The sequence below is a fragment of the Misgurnus anguillicaudatus genome, chromosome 19 (genome assembly GCF_027580225.2).
Source record: "Misgurnus anguillicaudatus chromosome 19, ASM2758022v2, whole genome shotgun sequence".
NCBI classification, from domain to species: domain Eukaryota; kingdom Metazoa; phylum Chordata; class Actinopteri; order Cypriniformes; family Cobitidae; genus Misgurnus; species Misgurnus anguillicaudatus.
Window position 1 is genome coordinate 52,373,038 of NC_073355.2, and position 22,850 is coordinate 52,395,887.

Sequence of the window (22,850 nt, forward strand, 5' to 3'; positions counted from 1 at the left end):
TTAATCTTTAATTTATGGAATGTCTATGAGTCTGACATACTTTGATACATTAATGTTATTAATGCAATGGTAACTAGTTATCTGCAATGTGTTCACGGTGTTAGCAAGAGAGTGTGAGTGCACTCGCGCTGCATGAAGAAGGAATCATCCTGAAAGAGATTGTCCAGTCAAAAGTCAATAGGTCATCATGTGATTCATTTTATTTACGGCAACATTATTTTCATTTATTTTCCTAATAGTTAGATTGGGTAGGCCTTCACAAAAGGCCATTTCAATACAAAAAAATCTTGACAAACATTGGTCATCCAGGGGTAAAAGGGCAGGTGCTCAGACACCCTCCGCCCCCCTGCATGTGCCCGGCCTACATGATGAAATATCACAAAACTTTTTCTGTGTTATGTGTGTCAGCATTTCACTTTCCCTGCTTGATCAGGAGAACAAATAAAAATAAGTTGATAAAAGGAAATGTGACTATGATTTTCTTAAGAAGAGAGTTGTGTAGCCTTTCGGCTCGGTCAGGGGCGTAGCACAAGGTCCCGGGCCCTATGCATAGGCAGTGCTGATGGGTCCCCCCATTTTTCCATTTTAGTTTTCTAATCACTACATGAACAAACTGTATGATAACCAAACAAACTTGATTCAGTCATATTTTATTTTGCTGAATGAACAAGACATTACATTACATTACTTAGAACATTTATTTTTATTTTGCTTTATTACTTTAAGAAATAAATTACATTTTAAATATGCCATTTTAGTTTTGTACATTAACAAAAAGCTCCATTCATAACAAAAGACAAACAAAATTCACTGTCACAAGTAATTTGTATTCGGAGAAAAAAGGCAAAACGAAACAAATGCTATTGCTTACATGCTATAGCTTCCTCAAATGTATAGCTTATACTGAAGTTTATTCCCCAGTAATGCCCATTAGTGTTTATAATATAATGTTGACATGATATGTAGGCTACTACCAAGCTTTCTCAATATGCGTTCTTTTTTGATCTTGCGTCCTTGTGTTTTCGCTCTACGTCATCATTAAAGATACAATTTGTATTATCTGCGCCGCTAGATGGCGCAAGATCAAATCAATAACAATGACGTTGTTTAATGATGCTCTGAAGCAGCGTGGAATTATGGGATTTGTAGTCTTTCACTCAATCGCTGATGGCCATCAATCAGACGAGAACGAGAAATCACGTTGACGGATAAGGTAATCAAGTCTTATAAATGTTGCGTTTGATGACATCGTTTATTTCATTATGTAATTTTATATGTGATGTTCAAATGAAATTGTTAGTCATGTTGATATTACAGTATTAGTCCAAATTCGATGGTAAACACAGCACAGAATTAAGTTTTCAACTTACAATCTACAATGATTTTTCACATAATGTATTGACAGTACAAATCTTATTGTGAAATGTCTTAAAATGACCATTTATATTGCTGTACAATACCTTTTGATGAGCATATCGTCCGCGGGAAGACGCGCTGATTACAATCTATACACTAATGTTGTGATCAATATAATAGCATACGTTTTTTGAAGGGTTACGAATCAAAACATCCCACCCATCGCGTAAAACACAAGCAGGATCAGAATCTCTGTCTAGTTAAATGTTGTCGTGAAGCTCTCTCTATCCAGATAATGCAACACCAAATTGATCCTCTCTCGTTTTGTTCCAAACTCTTCTTGGGTCGTTTGGTTGGCCCGTACGCTTACAGGAGCTGACACAACCAGCGGCAGTCCATAAGCAAGCGCATAGTTCCGCATTTGTCCACAACACTGGCTGCGTCCGAAAACTCAAGGCTGTGAGGACTGTGAGGACTTGTTGCCTCGCTGCCTCATGAGGAAATGACTTCGCACTCGGAGGCCTGAAGGCCGCTCAGAGAAAGGCTTTCCGACGCACTTCAAAAGCAGCGTGTTTGAAATATAAACAGAGAGCGCCTTTGTGATAACTAATCACATATTTGAAAACTACAATACTAATTTCTCGCTAGAAATGCAATTAAAATGTGTAAAAAGTGAAAATATATGTTTATTTACACTAAATTTGCGCTCCAGTCGCTTCCTTGGCCGCCATTTTATTTTTTCGAGCTCGACCAGTGTTCTCATGTGGGTTACGTCAGAAAAGGCGGTGACAAAGGGTCACATGGATATTAACGTCATTGACAGGAGACTGCACTGCCCCGTGTCATTGTTTTGAATGGAAATTTTCTCACGATTTACAGGTAGTTGAAAACATTACAGATATTGATAGTAATCAGCTGGACAAAATATATAACACTGGCCTAGTGGTTTTTGGACATTTTACTGCAAATATCTTACAAATTGCACCTTTAACCGTTGAAGTTCAAGAACACAAGTACAGAGGAGGCATGAAAATACCCAGATGTGTTCTTGATAAGGACCTGGACTGATGAAAACAAACAAAGGCACCAGTAAAAAATTGCAGTATGGTTTACTTGGAAAAAAAGGTAGAAAACAGTTTTCACTTTAAAATCAAATGTAAAAAAGCCAAATAAATGCAAAACACAATTATCAACAGCTTTAACAAATATCTGAGTAATGTTTACATGGGTTTTTAAGTGCATGCTGGGAGTCCTGGACCAGCAGGTCCGGATTGGATATTGGGAGGACCGTGAGAATTCCCGTTGGGCCAGTCTGTCTTTTTGGCCAGGAGGGCCAGTGTTGTCATGCCATCGGGTCCCTAGACTGCCAGCACTTATCCCGCCCCACTCATAATTTGCAGTGTTTAAAAATTGTAATAACTAGAGAGAGACAGATCTGGTCAAGATGAGGAAATTTACTCAGAAGGAACCTGCACCAATGATCACAGGAGGATTATATTTACAACTAACATCTTCTTTGCTGTATTTACTGTAAACCAAGTCAAACGGCAATAGATTGCCCCCTACAGGTCAATCAACCATAGCTCAGTCTATAACATCTCCTTCCCCCCAAGTTTCACAATACAATAAACTTCATTCAACAATCATGTTACAATATAATAATTGTTTTACTTTAGTTCATAATCTTTTAAATTAACAGGCAATTTCTTGGTTCTGTGTGACTGTCTCACAAGGGTGTCTCAGGGCTGAATAATCCCCAATTAATTAAAGGGGATGAGTCTCACCAGTAATGTCCTCAGTCTCTGTTTCATCAGTCTCTTTAGGCTCTACAGGAGCTGAGTTATCTGAGAAGTCCAAATCAGGATATTCACAGTCAATAACCTCCTTTGAAAGGTTCATAAGCAATTTCTGTTGGACATGAATTTGATCCACTCTCCTATCACCCAGCATCACTTTTTAAAAACGTTAATGCCCGGAATCCATTTCGGTCCATAAGTAAAATTCCGAACAAGTACTGAATCTCCAACTTCAAAGCTGAGTTCATGTGCCTTTTTGCCATGATAGACTTTTTTTGGCTTTTGTTGTTGTTTCTGAATCTTGCCCATTAAATCAGGACGTCGCAATTGTTGTCCAGGCAACAGCTCAGCTGGAGAAAGTCCAGTGGTGGTCTAAAGGGGATCGCACACCGGCCGCGCAGCTCAGCGCCGCGCAGCGCCGCGCCGTTCTAAAAAAATGTAACACATTGTTTTCTATGAGTGTACGCACACCGGCGCCGCCAGGTGGCGCCTGTCCGCGCCGCTCAGCTGTGACTCAGGAAGTTGTTCAAATCCCTGTCGCGCCACACAGCTCCACTCACACCTTTTAAAATTTATTATCATCTTATGTGTCGAAAATCAATTACATGTAACATTGGCTGCTAATGTATATTTTACATTTTGAAATAGACGTTATCTGACGAAGCTCGCGCTATTTAATGTGCACTTCCGGTTTACAATACCTCCGAGCTTTCCTAGGCGCGACGCGACGCGGCGCTGCGCGGCGCCGAGCTGCGCGGCCGGTGTGCGATCCCCTTAAGGAGTAATCCTGTAACTGAATAAACTCGAGCCAACTTAGTTGCCATTGTTTCTTCTACACATTTTTTAACATGCCTTTAACAATTTGTACAGTTCGTTCTGCTAACTTATTACAGGAAACATGATAGGATGCAGAAGAAACATGTCATACTCCATTTTTTTTCAGGAACTCTTTGAATTCCGCACTCACAAAACATGGTATCACTAATAATGGAAAGTGACTGTAAATGTGGCCAAACTGGACATTAGAAAAGGCAGACTGACTAGAGAGAGAGAGAGAGAGCAAGAAAGTAAGGGGGAGATTCCAGGCACGCATTTAATTCAACACAAAAGTGGAGGCGGTAAAGTACTAACCACACACACAGACACATACATTGATTCTGTCGCTCTCTGCAATCGCTGCTAACGCTCTACCACCTGTTGAATTAAACTTTGCTATGTACAAATCAGATTGTTTAAAGCCATGCCAAAGTTTAACCTTATAGTTAAAGGTGTTTATGTTGCTTTTAAGGTAGACAGTGGGGCGGGTAGGTCAACCATTTGACCATGTGACATGCCGTCTAAACCTCTACTGACAAACAATACCTTTGTATGTCAGCTTCGGAGCATCACATATCTGAACCTCTAACGGTTCCCCTTCACTGTGAAACGGGGGAGAAAAAACTTTTGTGCTGTCTAATTCCTGTACTGTTCTATAACTAGGAAGGGATTTAATGTGCAAATTGGGCGTATGTCTAATGGCCAACAGCTCTGGGGTTGTGGTTGTTTGCTTTTTTATACATTAAACAGGCAGGAGCTGTGTTAATCTGCGTCTTTATTTACCAGGCTCTGCATCCAACAACCGCAACCCGGCACACACAAACAACATCATGACAGGAAGCAAACCATATATGGCACTACACCGTAACAGTGGTGACCAGGATGGAAAACCCATGACAACAAACTGATTCGTCCTATGCATACGAATAATTGGTACGTGATGAAAAATAGGTCGAGGACATTATTGGATTAGCAAGAACAATGATTTACCCATGTGGTACCAAATTCATGTTGAAACAATTCCTACACTGCACGTCACAAGTCTTATCTGAAAAAGATTTGTGAGAAATATTGGATGTTCCTATGACAAGCTAGAAACAATAAGCACCTCAGGATATCATTAACAATGGAAAGTGACTTTCTGAAGAAAAAAGGGGTGTTTTTACTGTCATATATTAATTAGAAAATTCTGATATGGTGGGACAACCATTGTGTGTAGACACCTGACTTGGATCATCTTATTCTGACTCAGCTTTCGAAAGGATGAAATCTCAACAAATTCCTTTACCCACTCTAGTATTCCAAATCCATCTTAAACTTTTGTGTAAAAACAAACATGTTTCATTAACTCCTGTTACAATCACATGGTGATAGTTTGCACTCTGTTGCTCACTTTTGAAATAAAAACCCTGACCCAGCGGCTTCAGGACTACCTCCATCCCTGCAGAGTGTTGTGGCAGCAGTAAAAGCTGTTCTAGCATCCAGAGAACTTGTAGGCTATTCTGATCTGACTATTATGGTTCCTCATTCTGTTTCTATGATTCTGTTGGAACAGAAAAATTTACATTTGTCCACGTTAATTGTGCTATCACAACACCTTATTAGACTTCCCAATGATTAAGATGCAACACACTAAATCTTGAAACTTTGCTGATGACACCAAAGATGATGGTGAACCACACCATTTCGGATTTACCATCTTTGAAGGAAACTAACAAAATTAATTTCTCCTCCACAGGAAAACTGACTGATATAGCTACAAAGGCAGCTGGCCTGAAACCCATCTCTGTTTCTTTTTATTGATTGAAACTAACTTAACTTCCTCTTCTCTTTTGTTACAGAGCATGCAGTCTCTCGCCATAAACAGTGAGAGGATGATTTAAAAGCGTTGTGGTTTTGCATTTGTCGAAGGCACTTAGGTTGATTTGAATAATCTACCCTATTTACCAAAATAATTATTTCTAAATTATACTGAATTTATCATTGCTCGTATCATACCTCAACTAAGATAGCAGTAAAAATAGAAAATGTAACAATAAGGAAAAAGTGTTATTAAGACACAAGACTAACATGAATATAAGCTCTACCTATTGTGTTACAATAGATACATGAGAATGAGAAAATAGATCAAAACCAAACCCAAGCCCATTCAAAATTTTCTTTGGCAGACCCCATTTATGGGAAAAAGGAACAAGAGAACAAAAAATCCATAACATGTTGAATTATTGGCAGGAAATGTCTTCTCTGTTATCTAAAGTCCATTTGCAGGTTAGAGCTTTTCCATCGAGATCTGCAAGACAAACCTCTGCATGGCCCTTGAAATCTGGTGACTTTGTGGTAATAAGAGACCTGAAAAGAAAGCATTGGAAGGCCAAGAGGTGGCAAGGACCATTCAAGTGTTATCTACAACACAAACCACAGTGAAGGTCACTGAAAGGACTACGTGGGTGCACAATGACCACTGAACGGAGAAGAGCAGACACTAATGCAAAGAGAATTTTGCTTTTTAATCAATGCATAATTCAATGTCTTATAAGTTTGATACAGAGAATGATAAGAACTTCAGTTTCTATACAAATGATCAGACTAGGCATACAAGATAACATTTTTAAATAGGACAACATGTATTAGTCCAGAATATTATTGCTTGGTATTCCAAACGACATGTATATTTGTCACAAAAACAGCATTTTGCAGTATGTTATTCCTTTTTAAGTTTTGATCTGTGACCATGGGTATGAAAATCAATTCATTTCGATTATACTTTTATTTTACTCAGAAATGTTTATAAGTGTTTTAATGATTGTTTAACTGGAAGAAAGGCTTTGACAGAGGTAGTTCAAGTAAATGCATGTGTCTGTGCAAATTAGGAAGTGCATAGAAAGTGCATACCCAGGTCAGCAGAAGTTCAAAAGAGCATTAAAATGTAAATGTTCTCTAGTGCCATTGTGCATCTTTTTGCAGAATCAAATAGGCCTTCAACTCAGTCTTTGGCAAGGGAGCATTTTAAATAGCAGTCACTTTTTCAGGTACTGAGCATAGGCCTGAGTGTAGGGTCTCAACTACTTTATGACCCAAGAACATTACCTCTTTTTCCAGGAAAGTTAATTTACTCCGTTTCAAATGTAGTCTTGCTTCCTTCAACCTTTCCAATACCCTGGCCTGCATTTGGAGATGCTCCCCATTATTGCGACTGGTCACCAAGATGTCATCCAGGAAAACTGCCACATAATGAAGACCTTGCAGTACCCATTCAATGGTCCTTTGGAAGATAGCAGGACTAGAATAAACTCCAAAGGGTAAAACACAATAAGTAAACAGCCCCTTATGGGTATTCACTGTGACATATTTCTTGAACGTAAATTCCTTAAATTTTAACTTATTTCTTAATTAAGTCAAATTTTCAACCCTTTGAATCTTGTGTTTAGCCTCTCATTTTATTCCCAGTTTCATTATCCACCCTCTTGGTATCGAGAAGTTGGGGTTTGGAGAAGTCACCTCTCCACGATACCCTGAATGACCTGCCTGAGAGGTACGACTTGAACCATAGAAGCGCTGTGTCAGAGACACCCATAGCCATGAGGGGCGTAAGGTGAATGTGGTGATTGACTGTGTCAAAAGCGGCAGATAGATCCAGTAAGATCAGCGCAGATCATTTGGAGGCTGCCCTTGCCTGCCTTAGGGATTCAATGACTGAGAGCAGCGCAGTCTCAGTGGAGTCACTGCTTTTGAAACCAGACGGATTGCTATCCAGGAGGTTATTTTGTGTGGAGAAAGAGGAGAGCTGTTCGAACACCATGCGTTCAAGAGTCTTGGCAATGAAGGGAAGAAGATAAACTGGTCTGTTATTCTCTAGCATAGCAGAATTGAGTGTGAGTTTCTTCAGCAGTGGGGTTATCAGAGGCTCTTTAAATGCTGCAGGGAAGGTACCAGTAAGAAGAGATGAATTGATAATGTGGGTGAGATCAGGGATATCCAAGAGCAACTTCATTGACTTCAACCTGGTAAAGACCCATGCCATATCATTAATTTAATGCTCACCCCCTATGTCTGTTGCAGCGTTAGATGGACGACCACTGGGCACCGGAAAAGTCACACACATCACAGAAAATCTCACTTTGAACATCTCTCCCAACCACTCTGAACAAATTCACTTCTACGTGATCAGATCACCACACAACCCTATCATCTTAGGATTTCCATGGCTTCATCAGCATGACCCGCTCATTTAATGGAAGGACAAACAGATAATACGCTGGGGCTCCACCTGTCAATCCAGATGTGACATCATCACTCCGAGTTACCTCTATGCTCAACCCAGATCACTCCAGTAGTCACCATACCTGAAATCCTCCCCAATGCATACCACAACATTGCTGTTGCTTTCAGCAAAACCACAGCCACCCAGTTGCCACCATATCGACCCAGTGACTGTGGTATTGAGCTCTTACCTGGTACTACACTTCCCAAGGGGCAGATATTTCTACTATCCAAACCCGAGACACAGGCTAAAAAGGATTATATCCAGGAAGAAGAGGCTAAAGGCTTTATCCTCTTCTCAACATCCCCAGCTGTGGCAGGCTTCTTTTCATTAAGAAAAAAGATGGAGGGCTACGTCCATGCATCGATTATCGTGGGCTCAACGACATCACTGTCAAGTGCTGTTATCCGCTGCCTCTGGTCCCAGCCGCCTTAGAGCAACTACGCAACGGCAATGTTTACAGTAAGCTAGACCTCTGCAGCGCCTACAATCTGATCCGCATTCATGAGGATGATGAATGGAAAACTGCCTTTTCTACAATCAACGGTCACTATGAATATTTGGTCATGCCCTTCGGTTTATCTAACAGTCCATCCATCTTTCAATCTTTCATCAATAATGTTTTCAGGGACACGCTGAATCAATTCGTCATTTTGTACATAGACGACATCCTGATTTACTGATCAACACCAGACAAGCAAAGTGGTCTTTGTTTTTAACACGCTTCCAGTTCACCATTACTTATCGTCTCGGCTCTAAGAACACCAAGGCTGATGCCCTCTCCAGCCAGTTTGATGCTTTACCTCAGGCCCCTAGCACCGAACCCATCATCCCATCCTCCCTGATCATAGCCCCGGTTCAGTGGAGCGTCATACAGGAAATCGATCAGGCTAAAACTCTCAATCCACCACCCACAGACTACCCTGACGATCGCATTTTTGTTCCACCGACCTTCAGACATCAAATCATCCAGTGGGTACACACTTCTCTCTCCTCCGGCCATCCTGGCGTTAACATCACACTGCAAAAATTAAAGTACAAGTTCTGGTGTCAATCCATGCTGAATGATGTGACTTCTTTTGTGAACTCCTGTGCCATCTGTGCAGCTAACAAGTCCCCTCGTCAAGCCTCGGCAGGCCTCATCCAACCTCTTGAATTACCACAAGACCCTGGTCTCACAACTAGTTTTTATTTGTTTTGTTTGAGCTGACCTCATGATCAATGAGTTTCTGTGTGAATGATGATGTTGGCTTATAATCATTCATGTATTCGTCGTCTTTATTCTGTTCGTTTGTGATTTGCTTTGTGGTTCATTTGAAAATTCCTTTAAGCATCTTGTCCTACAAAGTATTTACAGTTTAATGAAGATATTGTGAAGTTGAGAACAGACTTTCACATCATGCAGAGAACTAACTGTTTAAAATGTGTTATGAAGAGCCATCTTTTATTGGAAACAATAATGCCAATGATCTTCTTATCACATATCATATCAATCATTTCTGCAGAATTTCTAATCCTCTGCACAAACTCACAAACTATTTCTGTGTTATGTATGTCAGCATTTCACTGTTCCTGCTTGATCAGGAAACAAATAAAAATAAGTTGATACAAAGGAAATGTAAGATTTTCTTAAGAAGAGTTTTAGGCTTTATTTCTTAAAAAGCCAGAATGTTTTGCTCATCACATTTTTAGGTATCTCTCAGTAGCGGATCTAGAGATTTTTTCCAGGGATGGCAAAGGGGTGGCATGAGGTTTCAGGAGGGGAGCCATGGACATTTTTCATAATTTAAAATGCTACAGTTTTCATTAAATGTTTTTTTTCTCTACACTACATTACACGGAGTGAGAGTCAAATCAGAGATACAGCTGGGTTTTTGGATGGTGTGGGTCTTAATTTGTGAATTGTGGACGCTTTCTGTGTAATCACTGTCTGTGTAGTTTATAATTCAATTGTACTGTGTGAAAAAGCAATTCTTGGGGGGTTTAGGGGTATGCTCCCCAGGAGATTTAAAAAAGACCCCTCAAATGATGTCTTCTAGTAAGTTTTGAAGAAATATAGACATATTTAGTCATACAACATAAGCCATCAATAGATTAAGGTTATCAGGATTGAAACTGAATCTGGATTGAGACTATAATGCAGGATTATTGCAATTAAAGGGCATGACTATCAAACATTTCCCTCTGATTCAATAAAAAAGTACATAAGAATGTCTCTCACACACACTAAAATGTTTGCAGTTTACATGATTGTAGTATATTCTAAAAGAAGACGCTTGAAACTTTCTTTTCTGAATTTACGATTTCAGATAAGTTAAAAAGAAAACAAGTTATAAATGTTTAAGTATAGTGGAATTGAAATGTTGTGCACAAAACATTTTTCTATTTAATAAAAAATATATAAAATGTGTCTCATAGCAGCCTAGAAAATCAATGGTCTTAAAGCCACAAGTCTAACAAAGGTCTTATTAAAATTTGAGATTGATATAATATAAAATGTGGCTTCTGTAAGCTTTAATCTTAATTATGGCACATTTCCAAAAATGGCCAGTGGGCTCCAACTCGTCACCTGCTATAATGATGTAGAAAAAGTAGAAAAAGTTTAAAAATAACTTATTTACATGTGGTTATTACCTAGAGTATGTATCTACAAAACTTTATTTATTAAATTTAAATATGTTTGTCACAAACTGGAATTGGAGTGAGGACGCAAGTGCAGAGTTCGTGATGTATAAATAACATTTAATAAATAAACAAGAAACAAAACGCGAGAATCAAACAATGGCAGGACCAGGTAAACGTAGAACAGGAACAGACATGAGAGTGACAACAATGACAATGATCCAGCAACAGGTAATACAAAAGTTGTTGTATATAAACAGCTGTCATGTTAAACAAAAATCATCAGATCATCTGCTCTTTACAATCAGACTAAAAAATTATTCAAGTAAGTGCACTTAACAAATTTATTAAAAAATCTGTTTGTTTTGGACAAAATATATTTTAAATTTATGCTAAAAATAAAAAAATCAGTGAAGCTTAATTAAATATCTTTTTGAATTTGAGATATTTAAAAGTTATTAAAGTTAAAAGTGAGGGCTAAATATATATTTTTAATTGCTTTAAAGATTTATTTATGTTTTTAATATGGATTCCAAAAATATTCAGACAATCTGCATACATAAAAAGTACACTACCAGTCAAAAGTTTTAATACAAGAATCTGTCCTCGCTGAGGGGATTTAAACTCACGCATCAGACACAGTAACAACTTGCTAGTAGGGGGAGCACACAGCTAAAATTTTATTTATTCATACAAATCACTTCTCTGTCACTATATGTACAACCTGAACAAGTTATATAAAAAAAAAAAACTAAAATACATCCTTTTATAAATGTAAAATATTTTAATTGACATAAAATTATCAATTTATGACCATGTCATTTTTCTTAATGAACGAATATATATATTTTTTATTAAGTATATTTTGCATACAAAAAAATCAAACTTTAAAACACACACCTACAGATAAAAAAAGATTGTTGTAAATATTTCAATCAAATGTTTCAAAACTTTTCACTGGTAGTGTACATTTTCATGAACATGTTTTGAAAAATATATCTCCATTTTTCTCTTTTCCTTTTTTGCTCTATGAGAAGAGACAGCAGAGCCAACGATTTAGTTTTTATCCTTTAACTAAATAAAGGTGCTTAAAAGGTTTTTCACATTTCTTTTTTTTACCTTTTTCTAATCTGAACAACATTTTTCATCACAAAGAAGCTTTTGTAAAACAGAAATGTGTTTTTAATGTTAAAGTTAAATTTTTATAACTAAAAATGGTTCTTTTGTGGCATCGTGAAGCACCTTTATTTTTAAGAGAGTAAAACTGATTTCTTTAGTTTAGTCACTGATTGATTGTTTAGTCATTTCTGATGTTAATTTGTAATAATATTTTCAGATCTTCTCGCTTTGAAAATGTCAACAACTCTGGGTTTAATCGGTGGTAATGGAGGTCATAGGTTTTCCTTCACCGGTAAGAGTAATGGTGCCAGTTTACAGAGGATCTGGGTTTGGGTTGGAGGATCACAGGTGAATGCGGTCAGGGCCTGGCTTACAGACGAAAGAGAAGAAACCTTTGGTAGACCGGACGGATCATATCAAGAGTATGTGTTTCAGCCCGGTGAACTCATCACATTTTTGTCCCTGTGGGGAAACGGCATAGGAACGCGTCTCGGAGCCATCAAATTTGAAACCAATCGTGGAGGAAGATTCTTTGCGAAAATGACAAGCTGGCCATTGCAGACAGAATATCCTATGAATGTCGGCTCTGGATTTTGTCTGGGCCTTGTGGGCAGATGTGGACGAGAAATTGACAACATAGGTTTTTTGTTTCTCAATAAAATACAATCAGTAGTTTCCCAGATGAAACCGCATGTCGTACAGGAAGAAATGATATCTAGTAACTATAAGAATCAAAGCTCCGTCAGTCAAGAGCAAACGAGTGAAAGCTCAAAGACAATAACCAAAACATCCTCTTGGTCTACAAAACTAAGCATTGCCCTTGCATTCTCTATGGAGGTAAAGGCCGGGATTCCAGAGGTTGCAGAAGTTACCACCGGATTCAGTTTTACAGTAGGAACAGAATTCACTTACAGTAGAGAACAGAAGGATGAAAGAACACAAAAAGAAACATTTAAAATAGATGTGCCACCGATGAAGAAAGTGGAGGTCCATATCACCATAGGCCGATGCAGTATTGATCTTCCTTACACCGGTACAATGACGATCACGACTGAAGATGGGGTTGTGTTAAATTATGAAACCAGAGGACAATTCAAAGGAGTCACTTACACTGAAATTAATGTAAACACCAAAGAATCTGATCTGTGATATGAAGACTACATACAGAAATTCATTTTTTCATTTGATAATTAATCTTTCTACATTTAATTGCATAATTTCTTAGATGTTTAATTTCAAAATTAATATTTTCAAGTTAAAGTTACTTAAGTTTTCTACTTAAGATGAAAGAATAAATAAATCACCTGTATAATCATTTATTGCTTTACGTTATGTGATTTCTTGATGATCTTTCACTTTCAGTCAGTCAGCTGACATTGGCTTAACTTAGAACTCTCTTCTATACATTACATTATTACTACGCTTGCTAGTATGGTTTAATCATTATACTGCTACTTATGTTGTCCATTGATTTTTCTGTGTTTTCTCCTACATCTATTAATGTAAAGCTGCTTTGAAACAATAAAACAGTTGTGAAAAGTGCTATATAAATAAAATTGAACCGATCGTGTATTATGAAAACTTAACATGAATAAAGTTTTTTTAGCATCAGTTGCTTGCTTGAATTTCTCTTTTATCTTTAGCTCCACTGCAGGAATGAAAGCTAAACTTTAATCCAACCAAATAAACCCTGAAACTATAAACAGAATAAAAAATCTACAATACTAAGAGACTTTTATATCTTTAAATAGTGGTAAACCTTTACAAGTGTAAAACTTTGCCCATTGACTGTTTTAATGCTTCAATTTCTATAGTGTTTAAAAAATAAAATAGATTTTTACAGAGGCAAGGCAAGGCAAGTCAGGTTTATTTGTATAGCACATTGATACACAGAGGTCATTCAAAGGGCTTTACATAGAAATGAGAAAACAAAAATACCAATTAAGAGAATTTAAAACAACAATTAAAAGATTAAAGCTGAAGCAGCGATGGAAGGGCCCTGGCATGTATATTTAGTGTGGTAATATATGTGGATATTCTAATTAGACTGAACAAATATGATGTTGATATTGTTAAATATCTTAAAGCAGTGAATCAGTGTTTCGTGCTGCCTCTAGGTGGTGCTATCACTGTATCTGTATTTTGCTTTGTTGATGTGTTTAGGCCAGGACCCTTATGAACCGTGTGAAATATTGGGCAGGTCAGACTTGTATGCCTGAATTACAACAACTTCCAGTTTCATGGTGAAACATCACACTTTTTATTTTCTCGGCTAAACAACCTGGGGGTTTTGTTTTTTTTCTCCTAGGGGTTTTTTTACCCCGGGGAGGTAGCCTGCTTGGGCTTAATTTAGCTTCTTCTCCTAGACCAGGGGTCTCCAACCTTTTTCAATGGAGAGCTACTTTCTAAAAAATAAAAGTGGTCGAGAGCTACTTGTGTCACGTAATACCTAAATTTAGTTAATAGATAACGATCTATTAACCCACTGTGATTTTAACTCTTTCCCCTACAGCATTTTTAAAAAAAAAATTTGCCAGCCAGTGCCAGCATTTTTTTATATTTTTCACAAAATTGTAATACCTTCCAGAAAATGCTTTTCTTTAAACATAAACCATACATCAAATGAAAGAACAGATCCTCTTAAACATCAACAACAAAAAAACTTTCATGTTGTTTATTTATACTTTTTATCACGGATTCTTAAAAAAAAACACATTTTGAATAAAACAAATCAATGATCAGATTTAGAAAGATGTTCCAAACATACATAGAGTATTTACTGCTTTTGGATTCATATTAGGGAAGTGCATGTGTCATTTTTTCATTTCGACTAATCCATAGGTCTAAAAAACGATTAACTGAGGGCAGGCAATGGAAAGGGCGTCATTGTGGAAATTAAAATATTTTTATTAAAAACACTCAAATAAAACTTAATTTTGAAGAAACTATGACAGAAAAATGAACACATTCTAGATTATTAATGAAACAGATGCTTTTTAACAGAAACCTCTAACAGGAAAATCTGCGTGATGAAGTGAAACTAAAGGGTTAATAAACACAAACTGATGCGCTTTATATACTGTATATGACGCACTCTACATAATATTAAGCCTTATATACAACATAAATGTGTTATACAACGTGCATCTGCACAAAATGCAAAACTTAAACTAAGTTATGTACTGGACAGAAAGTTTAACTCCTGTCGTGCATGCGCATTATCAGCATGCGTTTAAACACATTCAGTCAAAGCACAAGCTTCATAATATTAAGCAATAAGCAGCCTTAAGTATTTTGCTATCATTTTAGCGATTAACGTTAGCTGTGTCATGCCGTCCTCTCACCTGTTCTTAGTCAAGATGTAATGCTCGTATGAGTCTTTGGTATTTCTTGCCATTTGATGTTTAAATATGAGATGATAACCCATTGAACTTGTGACGACGACTGTATTTTCGTTTTACCAAAAGTGAATCCAAAAATCACGGCATCCTTTTTAGCCATAGTGCCTCTACTCGAGGTGTGTTTGGCTTCAAAGCATCACGCGGATCGGCCGGTTGCCATGGCGCGGGCTTCACAGCGTTGCGCGCATCGGCCGGTTGCCGCGGCACGGATGCGCGGACTTATCTGTTTGTTTTTGGAACAACGCCGGTCTACAACGCGACGTCCAACACGCACCCAGTTTTAGTACCACTGGAGCTTGTAACACTAACCAGACATCCAAATGCGCCATCCACAGAAAATAAATAAATAATCAAACCCACCAGCGAGCTACCTGCAATTAAGCCACGAGCTACCAGTAGCTCGCGAGCGACGTGTTGGAGACCCCTGTCCTAGACGTTACACTAGTAATACGCTCGCTCATAATGTCGAGTCATAGCCGCAGCAAATTTGACTGCTTATGCTATTGTGTATTATGTTGTGCTATCTGTCGTTTTTCTGTGCTTTTACTGCTTCTATTAATGTAAAGCTGCTTTGAAACAATTAAGTATTGTGAAAAGCGCTATATAAATAAAATTGAATTGAATTGAATTGAACTTTGCCAGGCAGTGACTTCAATCAGCGGAACCTAAAATGGCGGAAATCATTCCACCCGGACCATTGTCCTTGAAACACCCAGCCAATTCCAGCAACTCCGGGCAAACAAATCTGGGGATTATTACAAACAGGCGTGCAGAGAGAACGTGGCGATTGGACATCTGTCACAGGTCGGGGCGGACTACAGATGTTGCAAGCCACACCCCTTCCTAGGATTCACCTCGGGGAGTTCCCAAAAGCACCCCAATGACCAGACAAACGAGAAGAGATAGGTAAAATTTAAAACAAACTTTATTAAATTACTTAAAATCAATAAGGGGGGAGGGGTAAGGGGAGCTAAAAACCAAGAACTTGGATACAGGACAGTCTTGGGTCTCGTTGACCCAGTCGTGGGTAGGGCTTGATAAGTCCTTTCTTCGTTCTTCAAGACCTGGTTCAGTTCGTTCACAAGTCTCCTGTTTTTGCTTCTTTCTACACGCCGCCGATTCCAGAATGCCCACCTTCTCCTGTGCGTAAAGAGAGACAAGGGTGAGTAGTTAACAGGGAGAGGCTCGTACCTGGATCACTGTACGGCGTTTATCTCAGCTCTGTCCGTTCGATGGTGTTACGGAGAACCCCAAGGTAAGTATGCCGTCTATCTCTTTCCGAGGCGGAGGGAGGGATGGGTGCCTTGGATGAATGAAGCGTCCCTCTCCCTAGAGGCTGTGACACTTCGTGGTGGCGCTAGAAGGTAATCACAAGGTAAGTATTTCGAATAACTGAGACATTCCTCTCGTTAGGGGCTGTGACACTACGTGATGGCTCTGAAGGTAATCACAAGGTAAATCTTTCGAATGACTGAGACGTTTCTCTCCTTAGGGGCTGTGACACCACGTGATGGCTCTGCAAGGTCATCTCACGGTAAATATTTCAGATGACTAAGACGTTTCTCTCCTTAGGGGCTGTGACACTACCTGATGGCTCTGCAAGGTAATCTCACGGTAAGTATTTCGGATGACTGAGATGTTTCTCTCCTTAGGGGGGTGTGCTACTACGTGATGGCTCTGAAGGTAATCACAAAGTAAGTGCTTCGAATGACTGAGACGTTTCTCTCCTTAGGGGCTGTGACAGTACGTGATGGCTCTGCAAGGTAATCTCATGGTAAGTATTTCGGATGACTGAGACGTTTCTCTCCTTAGGGGGTGTGCTACTACGTGATGGCTCTGAAGGTAATAACAAAGTAAGTACTTCGAATGACTGAGACGTTTCTCTCCTTAGGGGCTGTGACAGTACGTGATGGCTCTGCAAGGTAATCTCACGGTAAGTATTTCGGATGACTGAGACGTTTCTTTCCTTAGGGGTTGTGCTACTACGTGATGGCTCTGAAGGTAATCACAAAGTAAGTACTTCGAATGACTGAGACGTTTCTCTCCTTAGGGGCTGTGACACTACGCGATGGCTCTGAAGGTAATTACAAAGTAAGTAATTCGAATGACTGAGACGTTTCTCTCCTTAGGGGCTGTGCTACTAGGTGATGGCTCTGAAGGTAATCACAAAGTAAGTACTTTGAATGACTGAGACGTTTCTCTCCTTAGGGGCTGTGACAGTACGTGATGGCTCTGCAAGGTAATATCACGGTAAGTATTTCGGATGACTGAGATGTTTCTTTCCTTAGGGGCTGTGACACTACGTGATGGCTCTGAAGGTAATCACAAAGTAAGTACTTCGAATGACTGAGACGTTTCTCTCCTTAGGGGCTGTGACAGTACGTGATGGCTCTGCAAGGTAATCTCACGGTAAGTATTTTGAATAACTGAGACGTTTCTCTCCTTAGGGGCTGTGACACCACGTGATGGCTCTGCAAGGTAATCTCACGGTAAGTTTTTCGGATGACTGAGACATTTCTTTCCTTAGGGGTTGTGCTACTACGTGATGGCTCTGAAGGTAATCACAAAGTAAGTACTTTGAATGACTGAGACGTTTCTCTCCTTAGGGGCTGTGACACTACGTGATGGCTCTGAAGGTAATCACAAAGTAAGTACTTCGAATAACTGAGACGTTTCTCTCCTTAGGGGCTGTGCTATTACATGATGGCTCTGAAGGTAATCACAAAGTAAGTACTTTGAATGACTGAGACGTTTCTCTCCTTAGGGGCTGTGCTACTACGTGATGGCTCTGAAGGTAATCACAAAGTAAGTACTTCGAATGACTGAGACGTTTCTCTCCTGTGACACTATGTTATGGCTCTGAAAGGTAATGAGAATTGGAATTGAACTCCCATCTAGCGGTGAAATTCTATATGACAACCAACTGAATATTACTTTCTAGCCCCCCCACTCTTTACTTTGAGAGAGTGTTTACTCCTAAATAAAAAGACAATGATTGTTTGTCTACAAACTGCATAAGTTAAAATGTGTTTTGAAGCTCATTGTGGTATTAAGTCGGTTGATATGTTATATTTCTCTGATTTTATACAGCTTTTATACAGTCTTTTTATAGAGATGTTTTATTAGAAAATTTAAAAAGGTGAGTGATATCATTGTGTAACATTTGTATGTGTGCATTATCATTTATATTGTAATATATTATGAAATATCAAATTATTAAATTCCTTTAACAATAATATTGTTATATATAGGGGCCCAAAATTCTGTTTTGCATACCCCCCTTAAAACTGTTAATTGAGCCACTGGTCTACAAGCATCCAAAAAAAAAACCTCTTATAGTGTCATTGTCTAGATGGCTGTGATTAAAAAGATGGCATTAACAACAAAGTGCAGGTCATTCGTAACTGGAGTGCTCTTACCTAAAGCCTGGGATACACGGCACACTTTTTGTTGTCCCAGACGAAAGATTAACATCGTCAAACATTTATAACCATTTCTGTGTTTGTGGCTCCTACTCAGTAGTCCTATGTCCTACGATAGTTATCTGACGGTGTCAGAAATTTAGCATGATCAACGAACAGTGTGTTTGCTGTCATGACCAGTATTAGTTTACCACTAGCGCATGCTAATGAAGTTGCGCAGCCGTCCAAACCTAGGTGTCATCATCATACAGTCTCCATGCTTGTCATACTCAAGTTTAAACCAAACCATTAGTTCAGCTTTCGCTCATGGCCTTTGTGGTTTCATTTGTGCTTTTTCAGATAATAATGTTTTAGTACTATTAACATTGTATGAATTCATATGAAAAGGTGATGCCATGTTAAAATGAGGCAGATTTGTTTCACTAGATCATGTTGAAGAATACAGATGTTTTAGTTTATATCAAGCTCTTAGATAAAGCTTTTCATAACACTCTGAAAACAAAGGCTTGAAGCACACACTTGACACAGGCAGCTCCCAATTTCTGTTTTATTGAAAGCTCAACAAACAACAACATTATGAAAAGTGTCTCACCCACACATCTGAGTTACCTCAAAGTCCAACTCTTTGTGTTGATGGGCCACACCGTAACAGCTAAGAAAGCAGTTTTGTCCCAATCCAGAGTGAACTCCCCACCCAGGCCAGACCCTTTGTTTCAGATACACTAAAGACAGTCATTCGCCCCACACATGCTAATGGGTCTCCATTCTGATGGGAAAGGTGGAACATTTTTCTCCTCCTTCTGCCGGTATGTTGCTCCCTAGCCGAACCAGAGGTATGAAAATGCTTTTTATTCTATTGAACAGCGAGCCCTATAAACGCCCTACATTTTATCAGAGGTCCTGCTGCTGTCCTGTCCTCAATGCACTCCAAAATAGTCAGGGAGTCACTTAATAGAGATACCCAATTAAATAATCTGTTCATGTTTTGTAGTCCACAGCCTACATTACATATTTTCACATTGAACTTTGTTATTTTACATGTGAGGTGCACAAAACATTGTTCATTGATTCTCACCCTCTATATTCTCTCTCTCTACTTCTCTTACTATATTCTCTCTCTTTACTTACTCTCTTACTTATTTATCAAGTATGGTGTTATATGCAATAAACATGTATTTTTCAGTAAGTAGATGTCCTGGACATTGTGTTTTCAATGTTTTAAGGTAGTGTCCAATGGATGCTCTCTAGTGTTTTATATTATAGACTTACAGTGAGGAAAATAAGTATTTTAACACCCTGCAATTTTGCAAGTTCTCCCACATAGATCTGTCCACCCCATACAATCAGTAAGAATCTAACTACTAACATGACCAAGACCAAAGAGCTGTCCAAAGACACTAGAGACAAAATTGTACATCTCAACAAGGCTAGAAAGGGCTGCGGGGAAAGTGTCAAGCAGCTTGGTGAAAAAAGGTCCACTGTTGGAGCAATCATTAGAAAATGGAAGAAGCCAAAGATGACTGAGCATTAGCAAACAAGGAAACGCTGCTCCGTGCATTGGAGCTCCGTCGAGTTCATAATCTAAATCCTATTTTCTTACTATCTCGTTCCTATCTATATAATATAACGTACTAGTTTATCTTAGGAATACTTTACCGTGACGATTTTTGAACAGTATTAATAAGTAAAACGATCTATCACTAGTAAACACCTAGTGCTTGCATATAGCGCACTAGCATAAACAAACGTGCCGGTTGAAGTTAGCACTTGCTCACTGTCTGTTTACTGTAAATCTGCCTTTTTCGATCTAATGGCGGACTCATCCGATGTATGTTTTTCAGACCTTTCCTCACCAGAGCGGGAAGCTGTGGAGGAGTTGTGTCCCGGCATTAGCACCAGGCGGTACAGCATGCCTCACATCACCCTGGCTCCAGGCACCCGGAGACGACCGAGGCACGCAACGAGCGAGCACCCATCTCGATGCAGCTTCACGGACTGCTGTCTGGCGAACGGAGACGCCATCGCCCAGCATGAAAACGGTAAGACTCCGCTTGTCATTGTAACCTGCACTACTTGCCACATGTACAGTTTAGCTTCTTCCGTCAGCATAGAGGGGTTTACATGTGCTAAGTGTATTGAAGTAGTAAGGCTGACGGAGAAGGTTGCAGAACTAGAAGCGCGCATCCGAACGCTAGTTGAGGACAGTAAGACCGCTAATGTTAATGTTACAAACACTGTTTCGGGTGCGCCTAGTGTTAAACGTAATACACATGGCTCGGTTCCGACTTCAGAGTCAAGGCGGCTGACTAACTGGGTGACTGTCAGGCGGCCTAGTCGCATTCGGCATCCAAATCACGTTCCTGTTTTAATATCAAACAGATTTTCTCCACTCAGCAATACACCGGCTGAGACATCTGTTAAAGGTGCCCTGGTTATTGGAGATTCTATACTCAGGAACGTTGGCATTGAGGCACCAGCCACCATAGTCGATTGTATACCGGGAGCCAGAGCGTCTGACATTAGATCCAAACTTAAAGTGCTGGCTAATGCTAAACGTAAGTTTTCTAAGATTGTTATTCACGCCGGCACGAATGACACCAGACTCCGCCAGTCGGAGATCACCAAAGATACTATTAAAGAGGTGTGTGAAATTGCAAAAACAATGTCAGACAATGTAATTTGCTCTGGTCCCCTCCCCGCCTACCGGGGGGATGAAACTTACAGTAGATTAGTGTCTCTTCATGGCTGGATGTCAAAGTGGTGCCCTCAGCATAACGTAGGGTTTATAGACAATTGGAAGCATTTCCGGGGAAGACCTGACCTGCTAAAGAGAGATGGCCTCCATCCGTCTCCGGAAGGAAGTGCTATACTCTCTAGAAATCTGACCAATAGTCTTACTTTTGATATTGTCTGACTATCCAGGGCCCAGGTCAGGAAACAGACAGATCGGCTTACCCATCAGTCTGTTAGCTGCCTTGACATGTCAAGATCACATATATCCCAGCACATAGAGCCTTTTTTAACAGAGTACCAACACATCTCGACTGTGTCTGTTCCTCGAACAAATAAATACAGAGCACCGTTTACCTCGTCTCGCACAAATCTTATTAACATAAAACTAGAACATAATACATTAACAGATGAAACTCAAATGTTAAAATTCGGCCTTCTTAACATTAGATCACTTACCAACAAAGAACCAATTATCAATGAAATAATTACTGACCAAAACTTAGATGCACTCTGTTTAACAGAAACCTGGCTTAAAGCAGACGATTACACCAGTTTAAACGAATCCACCCCACAAGACTATTATTATAAACATGTTCCTCGTCTAATAGGGAGAGGGGGTGGTGTAGCTACAATATACAATAAAATATTTAAAGTAAACCATAAATCCAACCTAAAATTTAATCGTTTGAAATAATACTGTTAAATATGGAAATAACTGATCGCAACAACAAACGACTTTCGTTCATTTTAGCTACAATATATAGGCCTCCAGGCCACCACACAGATTTTCTTAAAGAAATAGCAGACTTCCTATCTGAGCTTACAGTCACTGTAGATAAAGCTCTTATCGTTGGTGATTTTAATATCCATGTGGATAATCCAAAAGATGCATTAGGACGTGCGTTTATGGATGTTCTAAATTCTCTCGGCATTAAACAAAACGTGTCAGGGCCCACGCATACTCGTAATCACACACTAGACTTAATTCTGTCACTCGGACTCAATATTAATGACATCGAAATATCACCCCAGAGCGATGCCGTTTCAGACCATTGCCTTGTGTCATGTACAATACTTCTAGATAGGACCGCTCAGTCTACAACATGCTACAGATTAGCCAGAACAATAATTTCCACCACTAAAGATAGCTTTATTAGCACTCTTCCAGACCTGTCTCAAATGAAACATGTAGCAGATAATCGTGAAGATCTAGATATTATAATAGAAAACCTGAACAACGTCTGCTCTAGCACGTTGGATGCCGTTGCTCCCATTCGAAAAAAGAGAATCAAAGAAAAACCGCCAGCTCCATGGTATGACCATC

The 22,850-nt window shown here is 39.2% G+C and overlaps 1 protein-coding gene across 1 annotated transcript; it reads left to right on the forward strand.

Moving 5' to 3' along the window:
• The first annotated feature begins 12,188 nt into the window (after nt 1-12,188).
• On the forward strand, nt 12,189-13,475 carry LOC129426490 (aerolysin-like protein). The gene has a single exon (XM_055182852.2). The coding sequence runs from the start codon at nt 12,205-12,207 to the stop codon at nt 13,117-13,119; it is 915 nt and encodes a 304-aa protein (XP_055038827.2). The 5' UTR covers nt 12,189-12,204; the 3' UTR covers nt 13,120-13,475.
• The last annotated feature ends 9,375 nt before the right edge of the window (nt 13,476-22,850 follow it).